This window comes from Gallinula chloropus (assembly GCF_964237585.1).
Source record: "Gallinula chloropus genome assembly, chromosome: 21".
Classification (NCBI taxonomy): Eukaryota; Metazoa; Chordata; class Aves; order Gruiformes; family Rallidae; genus Gallinula; species Gallinula chloropus.
Window position 1 is genome coordinate 6,517,883 of NC_140106.1, and position 15,717 is coordinate 6,533,599.

Sequence of the window (15,717 nt, forward strand, 5' to 3'; positions counted from 1 at the left end):
GAGGTAAAACCCCCATCCCTGAGGCACAGCTGAGTGTGCTGGTAAAATCCTGTCTTTGGGATGTTGAGAGTTTTTACAACTGGCTTTGGTGGAGCTGGGAATTTTTAGCTTTATTTGTTGGAATCAATCAATCAAGCCAGAGCTTTTCTGGGCACGAGGAAGGAAGATTCCCATCCTGTGAAATCAAGCAGGCACGTTTTCAAAAGGAGGACAGTTCCTCCCAATCTCATTTGAAACGCTGGGTTGGGGTCTGATCAGCAGAAGCAGATCAAGCCCGTGTCATCTGGAGAGAACTTCTGCTGTGGGGACAGCCAGTGTGCCAGGGTCTGTTCTGTGACCAGCAGAGAGATGGCAGAACCTTTTGTTGCAGTTTGTTATTGTTAATTTGGGGTCAGCCAGGTGTATTTCCCCCCCCTACCCTGCTGATATTTCATCATGAGCTCAAGGTTCCTCGGCAGGTATGGTGTTCAGGGGGGGATGCTGGTCTTGGCTGGGCTGGTTTCGTTTCATTGACCTTGGGGACATCCAGCTTGTTAACTTGCACAAGTGGTGTGAGGATTGTAGCTGCACCACGCTCCTGTAGCTGAGGCAGGAGACCCAGGCTGCCTGGGCCCCTGCTTTGCTTCAGGTGGGCTCTGGAGGCACATGGCCCCTGGCAGGGCTGTGAACAGCAGCTGGCCTAGGGCATGCTGGAAAGGCTGTGTGCCTGCCCCAGCCATGGGTTTTAAAGGGACATCTTTGGATATTAACGTTAATGTCCTTTAACTCTTGATGTGCTGAAGTGAAGCATCAGTGCTGGGATCATTCCTGCCCAGTTTAGAGGTGCTTTCCCCCCTCACTTCCCAATCCCGGAGCTGCTGTTAGAGAGCAAACCCTGAGCTTGGAGGGGAGGAGAGGAGCTGATTTCGATTCATTTCACTTGCAAATGTAATGCCTTGCCATCGTCACACCCTCAGGAGCCCTACAGCCAGCACAGGCTTTTAAAAGCTCTCTGTATTCAATCTCTCTCCCTTGTCCCGTTCCCTGCTCCCCCCAAAGTCTCCTCATTCCCTATTCAAGGAGCCAGGATGAGCCTTTGTGCTCCCAACGCCCAGCAGCCGCCGGTGCCTCTCCGTTCACCCACAAAGAAACCTTATCTTCTGAGGGACACATCCAGCACATTCTCTGTGACATTTAAATCTCCCTTTGTAGCCAGCTCAGATATTTTTGCTGTTAAAAGAAGACCGTGCAGCCGGGTGATTTCATTACTGCAAATGTTATTACAGTGGAAGCCTGTTTAAGACATAATGTCACTGAGGGGAAAATAGGATCTAGCAGCAAGTGTGGCCTGATGGAGGGTGCTGGGATTCATCACAGGCTGAAAGAAACCTCTCAAACATCAGACCTGCTAATGGAGCAGCTTTTTTTTCTTCATCAAATCAAACCAGCCACTTCCTCAAAGCCCTAAGGCTAGGAATTAGAAAGAAGATTGAAAGGAATTAGGCACCCAACTCTCTCTGACTTTATATTTGAGCTCCTAAGCTGTGCTTGCTGCTTTAGAAATTACAGGAGGGCTGCTGGGGTGCTTAGTGCTGCAGACACGGTGAATGGGAATGCATTGTGTTAACAGCAGCCACGGGCCTCAAAGAGACACTGCTGCTCTGTGTCCATGGCCATGATGATTTGTTCTCAGTCCAAGAACACTCCAGAAGAGAAATAATCACCGACAGGTCCCAGCTCCCTGGAGTCAGGGTGAATGTGTAGGGACCTGGCCCCAGGCTCCACCCTGGCACAGATGATATGCCTTTTTTTTTTCCTCCCAAACAGGTTTCCCTGAGGATTTTGGATCTGCAAGAGTGAAATTTGAGCTTCTAGAGTCAGAGGGGTCAGGCAGACTGAGCAGTGCTTGGCTGGGCTCTGGCTGTGCATGTGTGGGTTTGGGCTGTACTGGGCAGATGTGGTTTGGGATGGAGCAGAGCCATCCAGACAGACCTACACCGTGCTCCCAGCCCTCTGTCTTTGAGGTACTGTCTCCTAGTGTTGATGGGCTCTGTTTTGAAGATCACTTTGCTATGCAAGATAGATGTGACCTTCATCTCAGCCTTTAAAAAGCGTGAGTAGCTCAGGCTCCTCACTGTGGGGATCACGAGTGTCTCAGCATCGCTCCCTCCCAGGGCAGCATGGGCAGATCTCCTCCCTTCCCTCTTCCTGGGTGTTGAAACTCAATGAGCACCAGGTCAACAGCAAACCAACCTCCCCCCAGCTCCAGGAAGGTCTGGACTGTGCCCCAGCCTGCTCTGCTAACAGGACATGACAAGCTGAAGTGAGCAGTTGGACAGGAAGCATCAGGATTTCACAGCATATTTTGCCAGCAACTTGCTGGGTTTTGGCTTTTTTCTTTAATTTTTTCCCCCTCCTTTTGCACTATAGCAACCCCAATCCATCCCAAGCTGCCTCTGACATTAACAAGACAGTGCATGACAGGCAAAATGTGTCCAGGAGCAATTCAGAGTCTCCCTGCTAAGTAATCATAAACACTGCAAGTTTGCAGCAAAGCAAGCAGCTGTCTCCCTCCCTCTGGACAAGGGCTGCTTCCTCACAAATTGAGGCTCTGCAGGTTTTACAGCTGTTGGACAATGAGTCTGGTGCCTGTTATTTCCTCCTCCTCTTCTTTTCTTTTTTTTCCTCCTTCTTTTTTTTTTTTTCTTTCTTTTAATGGAAAATATCTCAGTGTTGCCAGAACTCAAGTGGCCCCCTCCAGCAGTGGATCGATACAGCCAAGTGATGAGGCTTTAACTTTCTGGCTGATGCTCCTGGAATGGGCACGGAGGGGTTGTGTTACTTGCACATCCTCTCTTCCAAGGGTTTATTACCTGCAGTCACATTTCTTCCAGGGAAGCAGATTCATATTTGGGGGTTGGGAGAGGATTTACTGCACACAGCTTCTGTCCCAGAAGGGCTGAGGGTGAGGAGGCTGGAGAGGGTGGGCTGGACTTGGGGAGAGCCCCCAGCATGGGGCTCACCTGGAGCTTTGCCATTTCCTCGTGGACTGCTGGAGCCCCAAGAGGAATCTTTATCCCTGACCTAAGTGTAGGCAAGTAGAGAGTGAGGATGACTCTTTAATACTTCATTACTTTGATGGAGAGTCGATCCCACCCCGGATTGACTGGCCACATGACCTTACCCTTCTCAGATCTATCTCCTGTGGTACATCCTGAGGCTGGGCACAGAATGCTTTGTCTGTGGTGCAGGTAGAGCAGAGCCTGTGCCACAGTGTGTGTGGGGGGCTGGCTCACCACTGAGGACACAGCTCCTCCTGAGCGCTTTCTGTGCCAAGTAAATCACCTTTGTTCAACCCCCCCCTTCAGTAGGGTGCTGTGATGCTGCTCTGCATCCTGCACATCCCTTTCCCCCCCCTCACCCTGACTGCTGACTCAGAGGGGGTTTAGCTTCCCCTGGTGATGCCCTGGCTGGCCGTGCCCCCCGCACTCCCTCCTCTGCAGTGGGTCCATCACACAGCACGTGCTGGATGAAGTAACATCTATTCCTTCTGTTTATGATTGAGTACAATAAATCCTGGCTCCTGGGCCTTCCAGGTGGCTTTTGGACACGCAGTGTGTCAATGTGATTGATCTCTGGTCTTTACGATAGAGCTGTGAAGACCACGCTGGATTTGCACGTGTGGGGAGGGTGAAGCCAGGGAGCAGCAGCTCTCCAACTCTCTGACCCCTGCCCTTGGTTTCCTTGTGCTGAGCTCTCCCCGCCTGGCAGCACACGGTGATTTATGTATAACCAGAGCAGCCTCCAGTGGTTATAGCTGTGAAGTTTTCCGGGCAGCCCTTTCCCCTGGATCACTTCGGGGGAGGTGGTTTGCAGACCCCAGCCCTGATCCCTCCCTGCTCCAAGCTCAGCCCAGAAGTGTGTGCTGAGGGTGCAGGGGGTGGGAGGAGAGAGCTGGGAGCAGCAGGTGCCCTGATTACTCTGCTGGGAGCCGATTTCGTCCCTAATTGGGCTGCAAACAGCTGCTGCATCCTGGCTGCCGCGGGGCTGCTGTGCACAGCAGGTCTTGACAATAGCTGAGGCAGAGGGACAGCAGAGCCGCCTGTGCCACGTCCCACCCCTGGAGCAGCCGCAGCACCTGCCCCGCAGCAGCCCGGTCTGCTACTCGGGGGATGCAGGAGATCTCTGCCAGCGCCACACATTGAGGCACCTGCCCCTATAGGTACTCTGAGGTGATGCCATGACTGGGGGCAGCCAGACCCTGCCTCTCCCAGGGGGCTGAGGCTGCAGGACACTGTTGTGCCCTGTCCTGCAGCTGGATGCTCCCCAGCTCTGAGAACCACTGCCAGGAGCGAGAGGTCCTGGGGTTGCCTGTTAGAGGCTCTCCCCGTGTCTTGGCGATTGGTTATGGGTAATTTTTGGTGGTTTTTACTTCTTGGGGCCCTTCAGGGCAAAATGTGTGAGAGAGATGGGACTGACCTGGGGGTGGTCAGAAGGAGGTGGGGAAACCGAGCAAGATGGGTGTGAAAGTCACAACCACCCCCAGATGGTGTTTGTGCCCCCACTGAGCCTGGGGACCAGTTCCAGGGCTCTGAGTGGCCCCTTGGCTTCAAGGACAGGAGCTTCAGAAGCAACATACTGAGCTGGAAAACCCTACCAGGGAGCAAGGAGCATCTTGGCCTCTGCTACAGCACCGATGTTTATGGAAAACAAGGAGAGGAGGTGAGGCTAAGAGGTCTGCTTTGTGTCTCAGAAGCTTCCCTCAGAAAAAGATAGATTGCTGACACTTTTCCTTGAGGCAGCTGCCCAGGCATTTCAAAGCATCTGAGATTTCATTATCTAAGAAGCAGTCACTGGCATTGTTGGGGACTTCTGGCTGCTTTACAAAGCAATTCCAGTATTATTATTGGAATAAAAACATAACAACTACTAATCCTCAGTTTAAATGGCCAGTAAGTTCCCTGCAGGCAATGTTCTGCCAAAGCATTTGTCCACCTCATTTTATTTCATGTAGGTGTTTTAAATTTGGGTTTAACCTTCTATGCTGGGGGCTCTGGGCACGTCTGGTTTGCGTTTTACAGACTACTGGGAACATAGTGCCTTGCTCCAGGGGAGGGAGAGAGCCTCTGCTTGCCCACATTAGGGGTGTCTCAGGGAGCTGTCAAAGCACAGATTGCCTTGCACTCCAGGGTCCTGAGCTGTCCATGATGGATGTTGAAAACACCCAGTTAAAGCCCATTGCAAGTGGGTAATGTGGTGCTGGTGGGACAGGATGGGTACCTGGTGGTGCTGGGTTCAACCTCCAAGCTTCTGAGGATGCATCCTGGGGTAACCATGAGAGAGCTGACAACAAACCAGGCAATTTTCCTGGGGTTTAATCAAATAGGAATGGGGGAGGGAATGCTGTGAGGCTCCTTAGGATGTGTCCTTTGGCCTGGGACAGCTTGTTTCAGTTCTTCCCCAGGCTGTTTCACCCAGCACACTCCTGCTTTCTGCTTTGAGTCAAACTTTTTAATTGAAAGCCAGCACTTCAAAGGCAAGAGGACAATATTCTGCCTGGAAAACATTGAACTGAAACACTGCAGCACTTCTGAAATGAACAGTGTCATTCAGAGACTGGCAAAACAAAAAGCCTCTGTCTTTGGAGCTTCATCTTTTCCTCTTGTTGGTGTTTTTCTCCCCCATAAAAAAACCAAAGTATTCCCTGACTGTGAAAGGAATTTGTACATAATTTGTTGTGTCACCACACACACCCCCCAACCCATCCCAGCTTATTTTCTCCAGACACCAGAGACCCCAGCAAGGGGGGAGAACAAGGTCAACCCTCCAAAAGAAATGTGGGAGCATCCTCTAGAGACAGCTGCGGATGTATGATATGGGTAAGCATGTCATCAGCACCACTTCACCAGCTTTCTCCTTCTCCCCTTCTCCGCACACCCGAGGCTTTTGCTTTGCAGGAGGAGGAGGGAGAGCAGAGCTGGCAGGAGGATTTCACTGTGTTCTTGCTGCTGCTGTTTCTGCCTGCGCAGCGATGGGCACTGTGTGTGTGTGTGTGTGCCTGTGCATGCTTGCACGCCCTCTCAGAGCTTGTGGCCGTCTCCCTGGTTCCTCCCTTGCCCATCCATGCACAGCATGATCTAAACAAACCTGCCTCTGGACATGTCATGGCTTAAAATAGATGTTCAGGCATCAGCCTTTCTCCAGCAGCGGCGGCAGCAGCAGGAAGACATGGCCGACTGGGTCTGACTCCAACGCTCCCTCTGAGCCGAAAAATCACAGCTCTCCCTTCAGGTAGAGTAACAGGGTGGGCGTCTCCTTCCTCCTGCGTGTCTGTCTGTCTGTCTGTGCCGCGCTGAGCAGCCTGTGCTCGCTCAGCAGAGCCTCTCCCCAGCTCGGGCTGTTGCTGCCCTCCCTCCCAGCCTGGCACGGGGGGCAGAGGGGGCTCTGCAGACACCCCTGAGCCTGCGGGGGGGAGGGGGTGTGAGCCACTGGGCTTGGCTGATGAGGGGGAGAGATACACAACCGGTGCCTGCGAGGGGTTTGGGTGCCAGGAGTGCTCTGGCGCCTGTTCTGAGCTCTGGGATGTGGGGCAGTTTCTCTTCCCTGGCAGCTCTTCTGGGGGGGGCCTGGCACCGTGGCGTGTTGGGGTGGGGTGCTGGGAGCCAGCTTTTGGGCCTGGGGTTTCTGGAGCCACATCCCAGATAGGTGTGGGTTGCTCTTTTGCCAGCCTGCTGCAGCGATGCGAGGGGCTGCCATGTAGCCAGTTACAGCCTCACACTCACCACTGAGTTGCTTTTTTCAGCCCCTTCTGCTGTTTGTCTCTTACTGCTGCCCGGGGCTGGTGGCATGTGGCTGTGCTGCAGCCAAGGTCACACAAGGTCTGAGGGCCCCGGCACACGGCCGTGCTGGGTGCCTTTTCCAGGTGGGCTTTGCCAAGGCTGAATTCCCAGCGTGAAGGAGTCCAAAATTCATCAGGGCAGGGGAGATGTGGCAGGGGGAGATGTGGCAGGGGGAGATCTGGCCTGTACCCAGTGCTGGGGGAGTGTGGTGTGTGCCCAGTGCCAGGGTGGGCAGGACCCAGCTCTGCTGTGCAGCACCCCGAGATGCCAGGCAGGGTCTGAGCTGCCCCCTGGAACAGGGAGTGGGGAGGGAGACATCCACGAGCCTCACCAGACTCCCTCTATGCCCCCCCCCCGTGCCCTTGCAATGTTTTCATCCTCTGTGTGTTGCCAAGAAATGGCTGGAGGCTTCTTCCTTCTGCACCATTGGCTGCTGGCCGGCACCTTAGGCAAATGTCAAAGCAGACAGACAGACAGACAGACAGACTGATCCAGCCCAAGGTCGCTGGGTTTCCTCCCCCCAGGTCCCAGAGACTTGCTGAGCTGTTGCTGGGGAGAGGGGTGGTGGGATGGGATGCTCTTTGGACACCTTCCAGTGCAGCAGCATGATGGTGGGAAGGAGAATTGTGTTCTCCCACCTGGGGCTTTCCAGCAGCAGGGCAGCAGCCACCGAGGGAGAGGAAGGAGGCAGCTCTGAGGAAGGTCTGGCTGCAGGGACTGGTCACTGCTCGCGTGGGTAAGGCTGTCTGGGGGGGTTCTCACAGATGTGTGACAAGTAGCAGCAGGATCTGAAGGCTGCAACACTGAGCTGCATCCTAGAGGATCTGCTCTGTAAAATGAACCTTCTCATCCCCTGAAATTAACTCTTCCCACCCCAGACCAGCCCTGGATATCCAAATGCAGCAGCAGGACTGCTGTGCTCGGAGGGGGTTAATCCTGCCTCTCCCTCCCTTCAGGCTTTTGTGCCTGGTGCACAGGAGTCTGGGTCCTGGCCAGACTCTGCGTGGTGCCATATGGAATCCTCCACCTGTCTGGGGGGTTTTTCCTCCCCAGTCCTGGTGGCTTGCCCAGACCTGGCCGCCTTTCACTGCTTCTGATCGCAGGTTGGCAGCATCAGCTCTCGCGCTGGCACTGTCCCGCTGGCAGCAAAGCCCCAGAGCCAGCGCAGAAGGAAGGTGGTCCTGTGTAGAGCATCTCCTGCCAATGTGGCCTCAACCCAAAGTCACAGGGCTGGAGTAAAACCTCAGCCTGTAGAGACTCAGCAATCTGGCTGCTTCTCTGGCATCCCTCACCAGCCTTGGCATCTAAACTTCTCCCCAGCAGTTTTGCTTCTTGGAAGGGAGTGTTGGTGATGCTTTGTCTCACACTGGGAACCACTGGGCAGCTGACTTAGTCCTCTCACTGGGAAGGTGACAACTGGAGGATGCTTTGGGCCAGGATTTCTACAAAAGTGATACAGTGAGAGGTCCCCATTTATCATAGAATTATAGAATGGCATGGGTTGGAAGGGACCCCAAGGGTCACAGAGCTCCAAACCCCTGCCACAGGCAGGGACACCAACCTCCAGGCCTGGAGCTACACAAGGTTGCCCAGGGCCCCATCCAACCTGGCCTTGAACAACCCCAGGGACGGGGCACCCACCCCCCTAATTTCTTCTAATGGCATCTCCACTGCTTCCATGACAGGACCGTGGGTGGCAGCAGCAGCAGAAGCGACCTCCGGGCCACTCTCCGGCCTTCACGAACCCACAGGTATGCCTTGTGGGTCTCGGCAGCTCCAATGGCTTTCCTGTCCAGGTTCTCCAGGAATGGCACCAGGTCACCGAGCCGGGGCTCCCGGGAAGAGCGCAACAACCACCCCATCCTCAGCGTCTTCGAGCTGGAAAGGTTGCTGTACACGGGGAAGACAGCCTGTAATCATGCAGATGAGGTCTGGCCAGGACTCTACCTGGGCGATCAGTATGTATCAGAAGGGGAGGAGAGCTGGGAGGGGGATATTGAGGGGCTCCTTTCATGGCATGGGGAAAACCGGGGGGGGGGGGGGAATGAGAGAGAAAGGAGGGTGTGAAGGGTGTGTACGTGGGGGTGGAGGAAGGACATCAGCACGGCTGTGCAGAGATGGGAGCGCTGCTGTGGCGGGGAAGGTGGAGGGTCCATGAAGTCAGAACCCAGGAGATCAACTTGATTCCCGAATCTGAAGAGTCTGGCTTTTTCCCTTCACACCCAGCTCCCTCAGACACACACGTTTGTTGAGGACAGCACTTACACTGTCCCCCAAAACCTTTAGCTAGTCCAAACTCAGGCCTGTCCGTGCTGGTTCTCGTTCCCCACCAGAGATATAGCGGCCAACCGGCGCGAGCTGGCTCACCTGCGCATCACCCACATCCTCAACGCCTCCCACAGCAAGTGGAGGGGGGGAGCCGAGTACTACGAGGGCACCGGCATCCGCTACCTGGGCATCGAGGCCCACGACTCGCCTTCCTTCGACATGAGCCCCTACTTCTACCCTGCAGCTGACTTCATCCACCAGGCGCTGAATGAAGGTGGGTGGGAAAGATGGCTGGGAAAAGCCCCGGGGCTGGTGGGAAGCTGTACTGACAGCCTGTTGCTAAGCATCCTGGAAAACAAAGATAGACATATCTAGCCTGGGATGGTGTCTCCTGCACTGGATCACCTCCTCCCAAGAGGGAATGGGCTAGGTGAGAGCACCAGCTCCCCCCCGGTCACAGCCCCAGCCTGTGTCCTGAGCTGGGGCTGGTCCTGTTCAGGCCATGTTGGGAAATCACGGTTCCCCCTTTGCCAAGAGGGGAACCTCTGTGCATCACAGTCATCCCATAACTGGGGCCACAGGGTGACCCCAGAGCCTGTGCACCTGAGCTGCAGCTCCAGGGTGTAGCACGGCAGAGTCGTGCCGTCAGTGGTGTTTTAACTGGGATGTTGGGTCTGCTGTGACACAGCCCCTGTGTTTCACCCCCAGGAAGGATCCTTGTGCACTGTGCTGTCGGGGTGAGCAGGTCGGCCACCTTGGTCCTCGCCTACCTCATGATCCGCCACCACATGCCCCTTGTAGAAGCCATAAAGACGGTCAAGGACCACCGTGGTATCATCCCCAACCGGGGTTTCTTGCGCCAGCTGGTCGCCCTGGACAATGCCCTGAGGCTGAAGAGGAGTTCCTGAAGGAGGACAAGAGGGGTAGTGCAGTGGGAGCATCGCCTACATGGTGCTCACCTGACCCCGCTGCGTGGCAGAGACAGGGCTGTCCTCACGGTGCAGATGCTTGGCAGCTAATGGGTTACGTGCTACTGGCCCCTGGGCCACCCCCAAGCTAAGGGGGTCCCCAGACATGCGAGCTATTCTTAGTGGTAAAGCATAGGCCCTCAACCTGCAAACTTGCCACCTAGGTAGGCTTCACTTACAGCCTCCTTCCCAGCCTGCTCGCTCCGAGATGCCTCCAGCGGGATTCAGCCCCACATTTCAGGTTACTCTATCCCTGTTGGCTCCAGGAAGCCTCCAAGGCTTCCTTCTCCCACGTGGCAGGTGCATTTGCCAAGCTGTTCCTGTCCCTCCCTCCCAGGAGACTGAAGCTCTGTGTGTTCCTTGTCTTGTTTCCCATCTGGTTCTGGTCTGTGTAGCAACGTGAATCAGGTCTGGTGTGTGGGCTCAGGCAAACAGGCCTTTTGTTGTGGTGTTTGGGTGTCCTCCATGCCTAGTGTAAACCTGTAAAAATAAAGGCAGTGCTAAGGAAAAAGCCTGGCCACCCCTTGTGTGCTTTGGGAGGGAGGGAGGGATGGGTGGGTGGGTGGATGGATGGATGGATGGAGGGATGGATGGATGGAGGGATGGATGGATGGATGGATGGATGGACTTTGTGTGTCCAGGCTGGGATTTGTCACAGGCATCGGTGGGAGAGCATCATCCTGAGCGCTCTGTGTTGAGATGGACCTGAATCCTCCGGGATCCTCGGTCCAGGGTGGAACCTGTCCAACCCCACTGGGGGTCAGTGCCTGTGCTGGACCCTCCCCACTGCTCTTCCCCAGCAGTGTGGCCAGAAAGAGGGGCTCCAAGTGGAAAGCAGAGCTGGGCTGGCAGTCACCAGGGTCACCATCCATCAGCAGGTGGACAGGCACCAAGATACCCAGCCCGGCTTGTGGAAGGGCTGGATGGCCACGGGGACCTGAGAGACACCTGGGTGCTGGCAGAGGGGATGGGTGAGCCACCCAGGAGGGAGAGGCTGTGAGCAGTGTCTGAGCAGAGCCCCTGACCCGTGTGTTTCATGGGGACACACGGGGCAGAACCACGTGCCACGGCCACACGTGCCCCGGGGATGCGTGTGGCAGGAGCCAGCGGGACCCCCCGGCTGCTCCGCGCTGCTCCCGCCGCGGGGGCGGCTCCGGGGGCGGCTCCGGGAGGGGGTCGGGGCGGGGTTTGCGGGTCGGGCCGCTCCGGGCCGCCCAGCCCAGCCCAGCCCAGCCCAGCCCCGCTCCGCTCCCGGCCATGGCCCGGCGCCGCGTACACGGCCCCGGCCGGGCGGAGCGGCTGCCGGATGCCCCCGTTCCAGTGGTGCAACGGTGAGAGGGGACGGGGGGTCCCGGGGGGACGGGGGCGGCGGGCGGGGGCGCTGGGGAGCCGGGGGGGTCCGGGGGACCGCTCCCCTCCCTCCGTCCCGGGGCGGGGGGGCTGCGAGCGGGAGCCTGGGGGTGAGTGGGCATCCCCGCCCCGCTCCCCGCCCCGGCCATCCCGCGCCTCCCGGGCCGGTGCGGGGTCCCCGCGCCGGGCGGACCCTCGGCTGCCCGGAGCCCCCCCGGTCCCGCCGGGAGGGGGAAGCAGATTTGCTCCCAGAGCAGCGAGCGGCTCCTGCTCGGCTCCCGGCGCCCGAAGCGCAGTTCCTGTCCGAGTTTCCCACTCTCCCCACCCCCGCACGAGGGAAAAGCCCCAAACGAGAGGGAACCCACGGACCCCCCGTTCCTCTGCCCGCAGAAGCGGAACGAACTCGTGGTTAAAGGGCCCCCGTGGCTCCTCGCTGTGCTGCGCCCTGTAAGAACCCCCCGGGGCCGGGGCAGAGTTTGGTTTACATGGGGGGGTTGGGGTTGGGTTACATGAGAAGTGGTTTATTTTTATGACCTAGGAGCTGGGCTGGGAATTCCACCCTCAAAGCCCTGCCTGGGCAACAAAGGCTTGGTTATTTTAATTTACCAAGGGGTTGCAGCCTTTGAAGCTGAATAGAACACTGGCTGGTGGCTTCCTCTCCTGTAACGTGTCACCTGGTGTGTTCTTGGGCAGCTTCTTGGGGGGCAGGAGGCTGCTGGTCCTGTGGGCAGCCCTGGGCACACAGTGGGTCTCCATCAGATGGGGTGTGAGTAGATGCTCCACAGCAGAACTTCCCTGTGTTAAAGAAACATCCCAAATAAGAGAGGCTTTGCTTTTTAGAGGCTCTGAGCACCCACAGCTCCCACCAGCCTCCCCAGGCACGGGCTTTGGGAAGCACAGCAGACAGAGCCCACTCTTGTTCAAAGGCTGGGACGTGGGTTTAGGGCGGCTGTGGGCAGCTGACTTGTGCGTTTTGGCTCCAAGCCCCAAGCTCACAGATACTGGCATCCCCAGAGCCCAGCAGAGGGCTTACCCCTGGCTGCTCAGGACCTCGGCAGAATTGGTGCTCACAGGCCTGAGACACAGGAAAGACTCCACCTTTCCAACCTACAACAGTGTACTGGAAGCATCTTACCAAGCAGCACATACCATGCTCCTGAGGTGCTTCAGCTCCTCTTTTGCATCCTGATTTGTTTTCCTGCTGCTCAGCTGTAGTTCAGGGGACTTCACAGTCACCCAGCACGAGCCAGGTAAGGTTGTTTGGAGGGGACCTGGTTATCCCCCCTGCAGAGAGCTGCTTGGCTTAGGGGCAACTTTTGCAGGAAGCCTATTCCAGCATCACAGCAGAAATTATATGGAAGCTGCATTCAATTTTCTGATGCAAAGCCCACAGCTTTTGTGTGGGAGTAGAAAGAATGGTTTTATTTAATGACCTGCTGAGTTTTCCATTTGTTTTATTGAACAAGAATCGGGATGATGGAGAAGCTCTGCTCAGCAAAACCCCCTTTGCCTGTGCTTAGGGGCAGAAACTTGTGTCTGTCCTGACCTGAAATACTGCAAACTGTTGTGTCCAGAGGGCCAAACCACGCTGGAGCACGAGGGTCTGTGTCTGCAGAGGTGTTGGCCAGGCTGTTTAGTGGGGTTCTGACAGTAGAAGTCATGCTGTAGTGTTTGGGGTGGGGGACAGGGATGGGTTCACCCCATCAGCCAGCTCAACCATAGGCCCCGAGGGGTTGAGCTGAACCAGCTGCTTCTGCTTACAGGGTGGGGGGAGCAGTTTGTGTGCAAAAACCCCACCTTGCCGCCAAAATGAAATCGTTCTGAGCATCCTTCTCATGGTGAGAAGGGTCCAGGGAGCCAGCACGAGTCTGGAGGCGCTTGGACAGATGTCTGGGGGTTCCCCATTCCTCATTTTTCCAGCTCATTCATTGTTCTGGCCACGCTGCCCTCGGGGGTTCTGGTTTCAGGTACAGAAAACAGAGGTAAACTGAGGCACCACACGATGGGCGGTTTCACTTGGGTGCCCATCAGGTCTTCATTCTGTGTTGGTTAAAACCAGATTCGGTCCTTTCCCCTTGAACTAAAAATACAGGAGCCTTTGTCAGGCTAATGAAAACCATCACTCAGCCAAGGCGCCCAGCACAGCGACGAGCAGGAGGGGAACAGCAGGAGGGGAACGAGGGGATCTCACTTTTGGGGGAGGCTGGGCTCAGCAGCCACACTGCCTGGCTGAGACCTGCTGCTCAAGGGTTTGTCCCAGCAGGACCTGCTCATCTCAGCTGAGCCCGTGGCTGCTCCTCGGCCAGGAAAGGCCACTTCCCTGGAGCTGTGCTCACTGTCGGGCACAGCAGCCTGGACCTCATGAACCCCTGAAACATGGTTAACAGGAAAGAGCCTTGCTAAGCTGGTGACTCTAAAATCAGCCGTGCCAGCAGTGTTGCAGCTGGCAGGGAGATGTTAGACCAGCTCCTCTCCGTCTCCTTTGGTACAGGGCTGTGACTTACAGCATCTCTTCTTCCACTGTAGCTTTTTCCCCTCCTGCTGCCCCTGGTTTGGCTGCCCCGCTCTCAGCACCCACGTGGACTTTGCACGTGGCTGGGTATGGTGTTCAGCGCTTTTTGAGTCCCTTAAATAATTGCAGAGGGATGTGCCAGGGAGTTTGTCTCCTGGGAAACCTGGGCTGTGCATCCCTGCCTCCCCCTGCTCTCTGTGGAGCCGAGTCTCCCGTTACCCCCAAAGAAGGGCTTCTCCATCCCACCACCGCTGGCCACGAGCCACTCATGGAGGATGTAACTCATTTTGGGGCTGTTTCTTTTGGCAGGGTGAGGGGGAAATGGCTGGTGCTTTTCAGTGGGTTCTTGGTACAGCTCTTGGTTTGAAATACACATGGGAAACGTTTGTGTTTCACTTGTGACCTGTTATTGTTCCCACAACCCAGCTTCGGATGAGGCTTCATCCATCAGCAGCTGCTCTGCAGCCTGTGTCCCACCCTGTGCTCACCAGCATTACCTCCTTTAGAAGAGCTAAGAGACTTCTCCCTCTCTCTTTTATTTTTAGCATTTCTCAATCATTTCCAGCAGGGAAATGGGAAAGGAAAGAAAAAAAAGTAAGGCAGAGAACCTTTCCTATTGTCTTTTCCTGCACCTGGTGGTCTCCAGAGCAGAAGGCTGGGAGAGCAGGACCTGACAAACAAACCCTCCCTTTCTCCTGCTGCAGATGAGGTGGCTGATGGATTGTGTCTGGCTATTACAGGAGGCAAAGATCAGCAAGTGGCTCTGCCCTCTGTAGCAGGAAAACCCTGTTTCCTACAGTCCAGACTCTTGTCTGGTGCCTTCTCCAGCTGCACAGCGGGAAACCACAGCGCCCGGAGCTGGTGCCTCCCTGGCCACAGGGGCTTTGGCCATCGCACCTGAATTCAGAGCACGCTGTGAGGCAGACCCCTGACACAGCACCCAGCCAGTAGCACTGCCAGGAGCACCCCCAGCGTTTGGGATGCTGAGAGACCAGCATGTGCCATGAACCTCTTGCCACTCCCTCTCCCAGCCTGTGGGTGCCTGTGCCGGCCGTGCTGCCATGGTTTGAAGCCCAAGCAGAGCTCTCGACTCGCTGACACCTGTAGCATTGCAAGACTTGCTCGGCCTCCTGCATCCTGTGTGTGGCAGATGATGCTTCGTTAGACCGAAGCTGGTCCGTGCTGTCACTGGGCTGGGTGAGCGTGGATGCCCCAGCGCTGCCCGTGGGCACAGCTCACAGCCCCATCGCCGTGCCGAGGCCAGGATTACCTGGGAATTGAGTGTCCCAGAGCAGGATCTCATCCCAGAGGTGCTCAGGCTCCCCTCACTATGCAGATATCCCGACCCCCTTTCAAGCACTGGCTGCTGCCTTCTCCCCCATCCCAGCAGGGAGGAAACCAGAGAGACCAAACCTGGGACCCAGCCGCCTGCGCGAGGGCTGCTGCTGCCCGCTCTCTTCCTGCCTCAGCTCTCTGTGGCAGAGAGGGATCTCCATCCTTTCATGGGAAACAGGCAGAGGATTTCAGTGGGCTGTAATTAAGCCCAGAAGCGTTTCTGTGGGAGCTTTTTGATGGGATTGCATGGTGTGGGAGCAGAGGGTGCTGAGCGGAAGGGGTGGGGGGGAGATGCTGTGCAGAGCACAGATGGGGCTAGGGGGCTGCTCGCCTTTCAAGTCCCATCTGAGCGAGATCTGATGAGAAATCAAAGCTCTGGCTCTTGTGGGGTCAGCAGGATTCCAAGACATTAAAAAAAAACAATGCTTGTTTAGTGCCAGACTCTGACTTCGCATCAGCCCCCAGC

The 15,717-nt window shown here is 56.3% G+C and overlaps 1 protein-coding gene across 2 annotated transcripts; it reads left to right on the plus strand.

The window, feature by feature from the left end:
- Positions 1–6,179: 6,179 nt before the first annotated feature.
- Positions 6,180–10,554, plus strand: DUSP26 (dual specificity phosphatase 26). 2 transcript variants are annotated; one of them, XM_084273826.1, is made up of 4 exons: positions 6,180–6,270; positions 8,504–8,776; positions 9,152–9,360; positions 9,795–10,554. In XM_084273826.1, exons 2-4 carry the CDS (start codon positions 8,598–8,600, stop codon positions 9,992–9,994), a joined length of 588 nt encoding a protein of 195 aa, XP_084129952.1. In that variant the 5' UTR covers positions 6,180–6,270; positions 8,504–8,597; the 3' UTR covers positions 9,995–10,554. The 2 variants fall into 2 exon arrangements, with proteins under 2 accessions (XP_084129952.1, XP_084129953.1); XM_084273827.1 differs by having other exon boundaries at positions 6,262–6,283.
- The last annotated feature ends 5,163 nt before the right edge of the window (positions 10,555–15,717 follow it).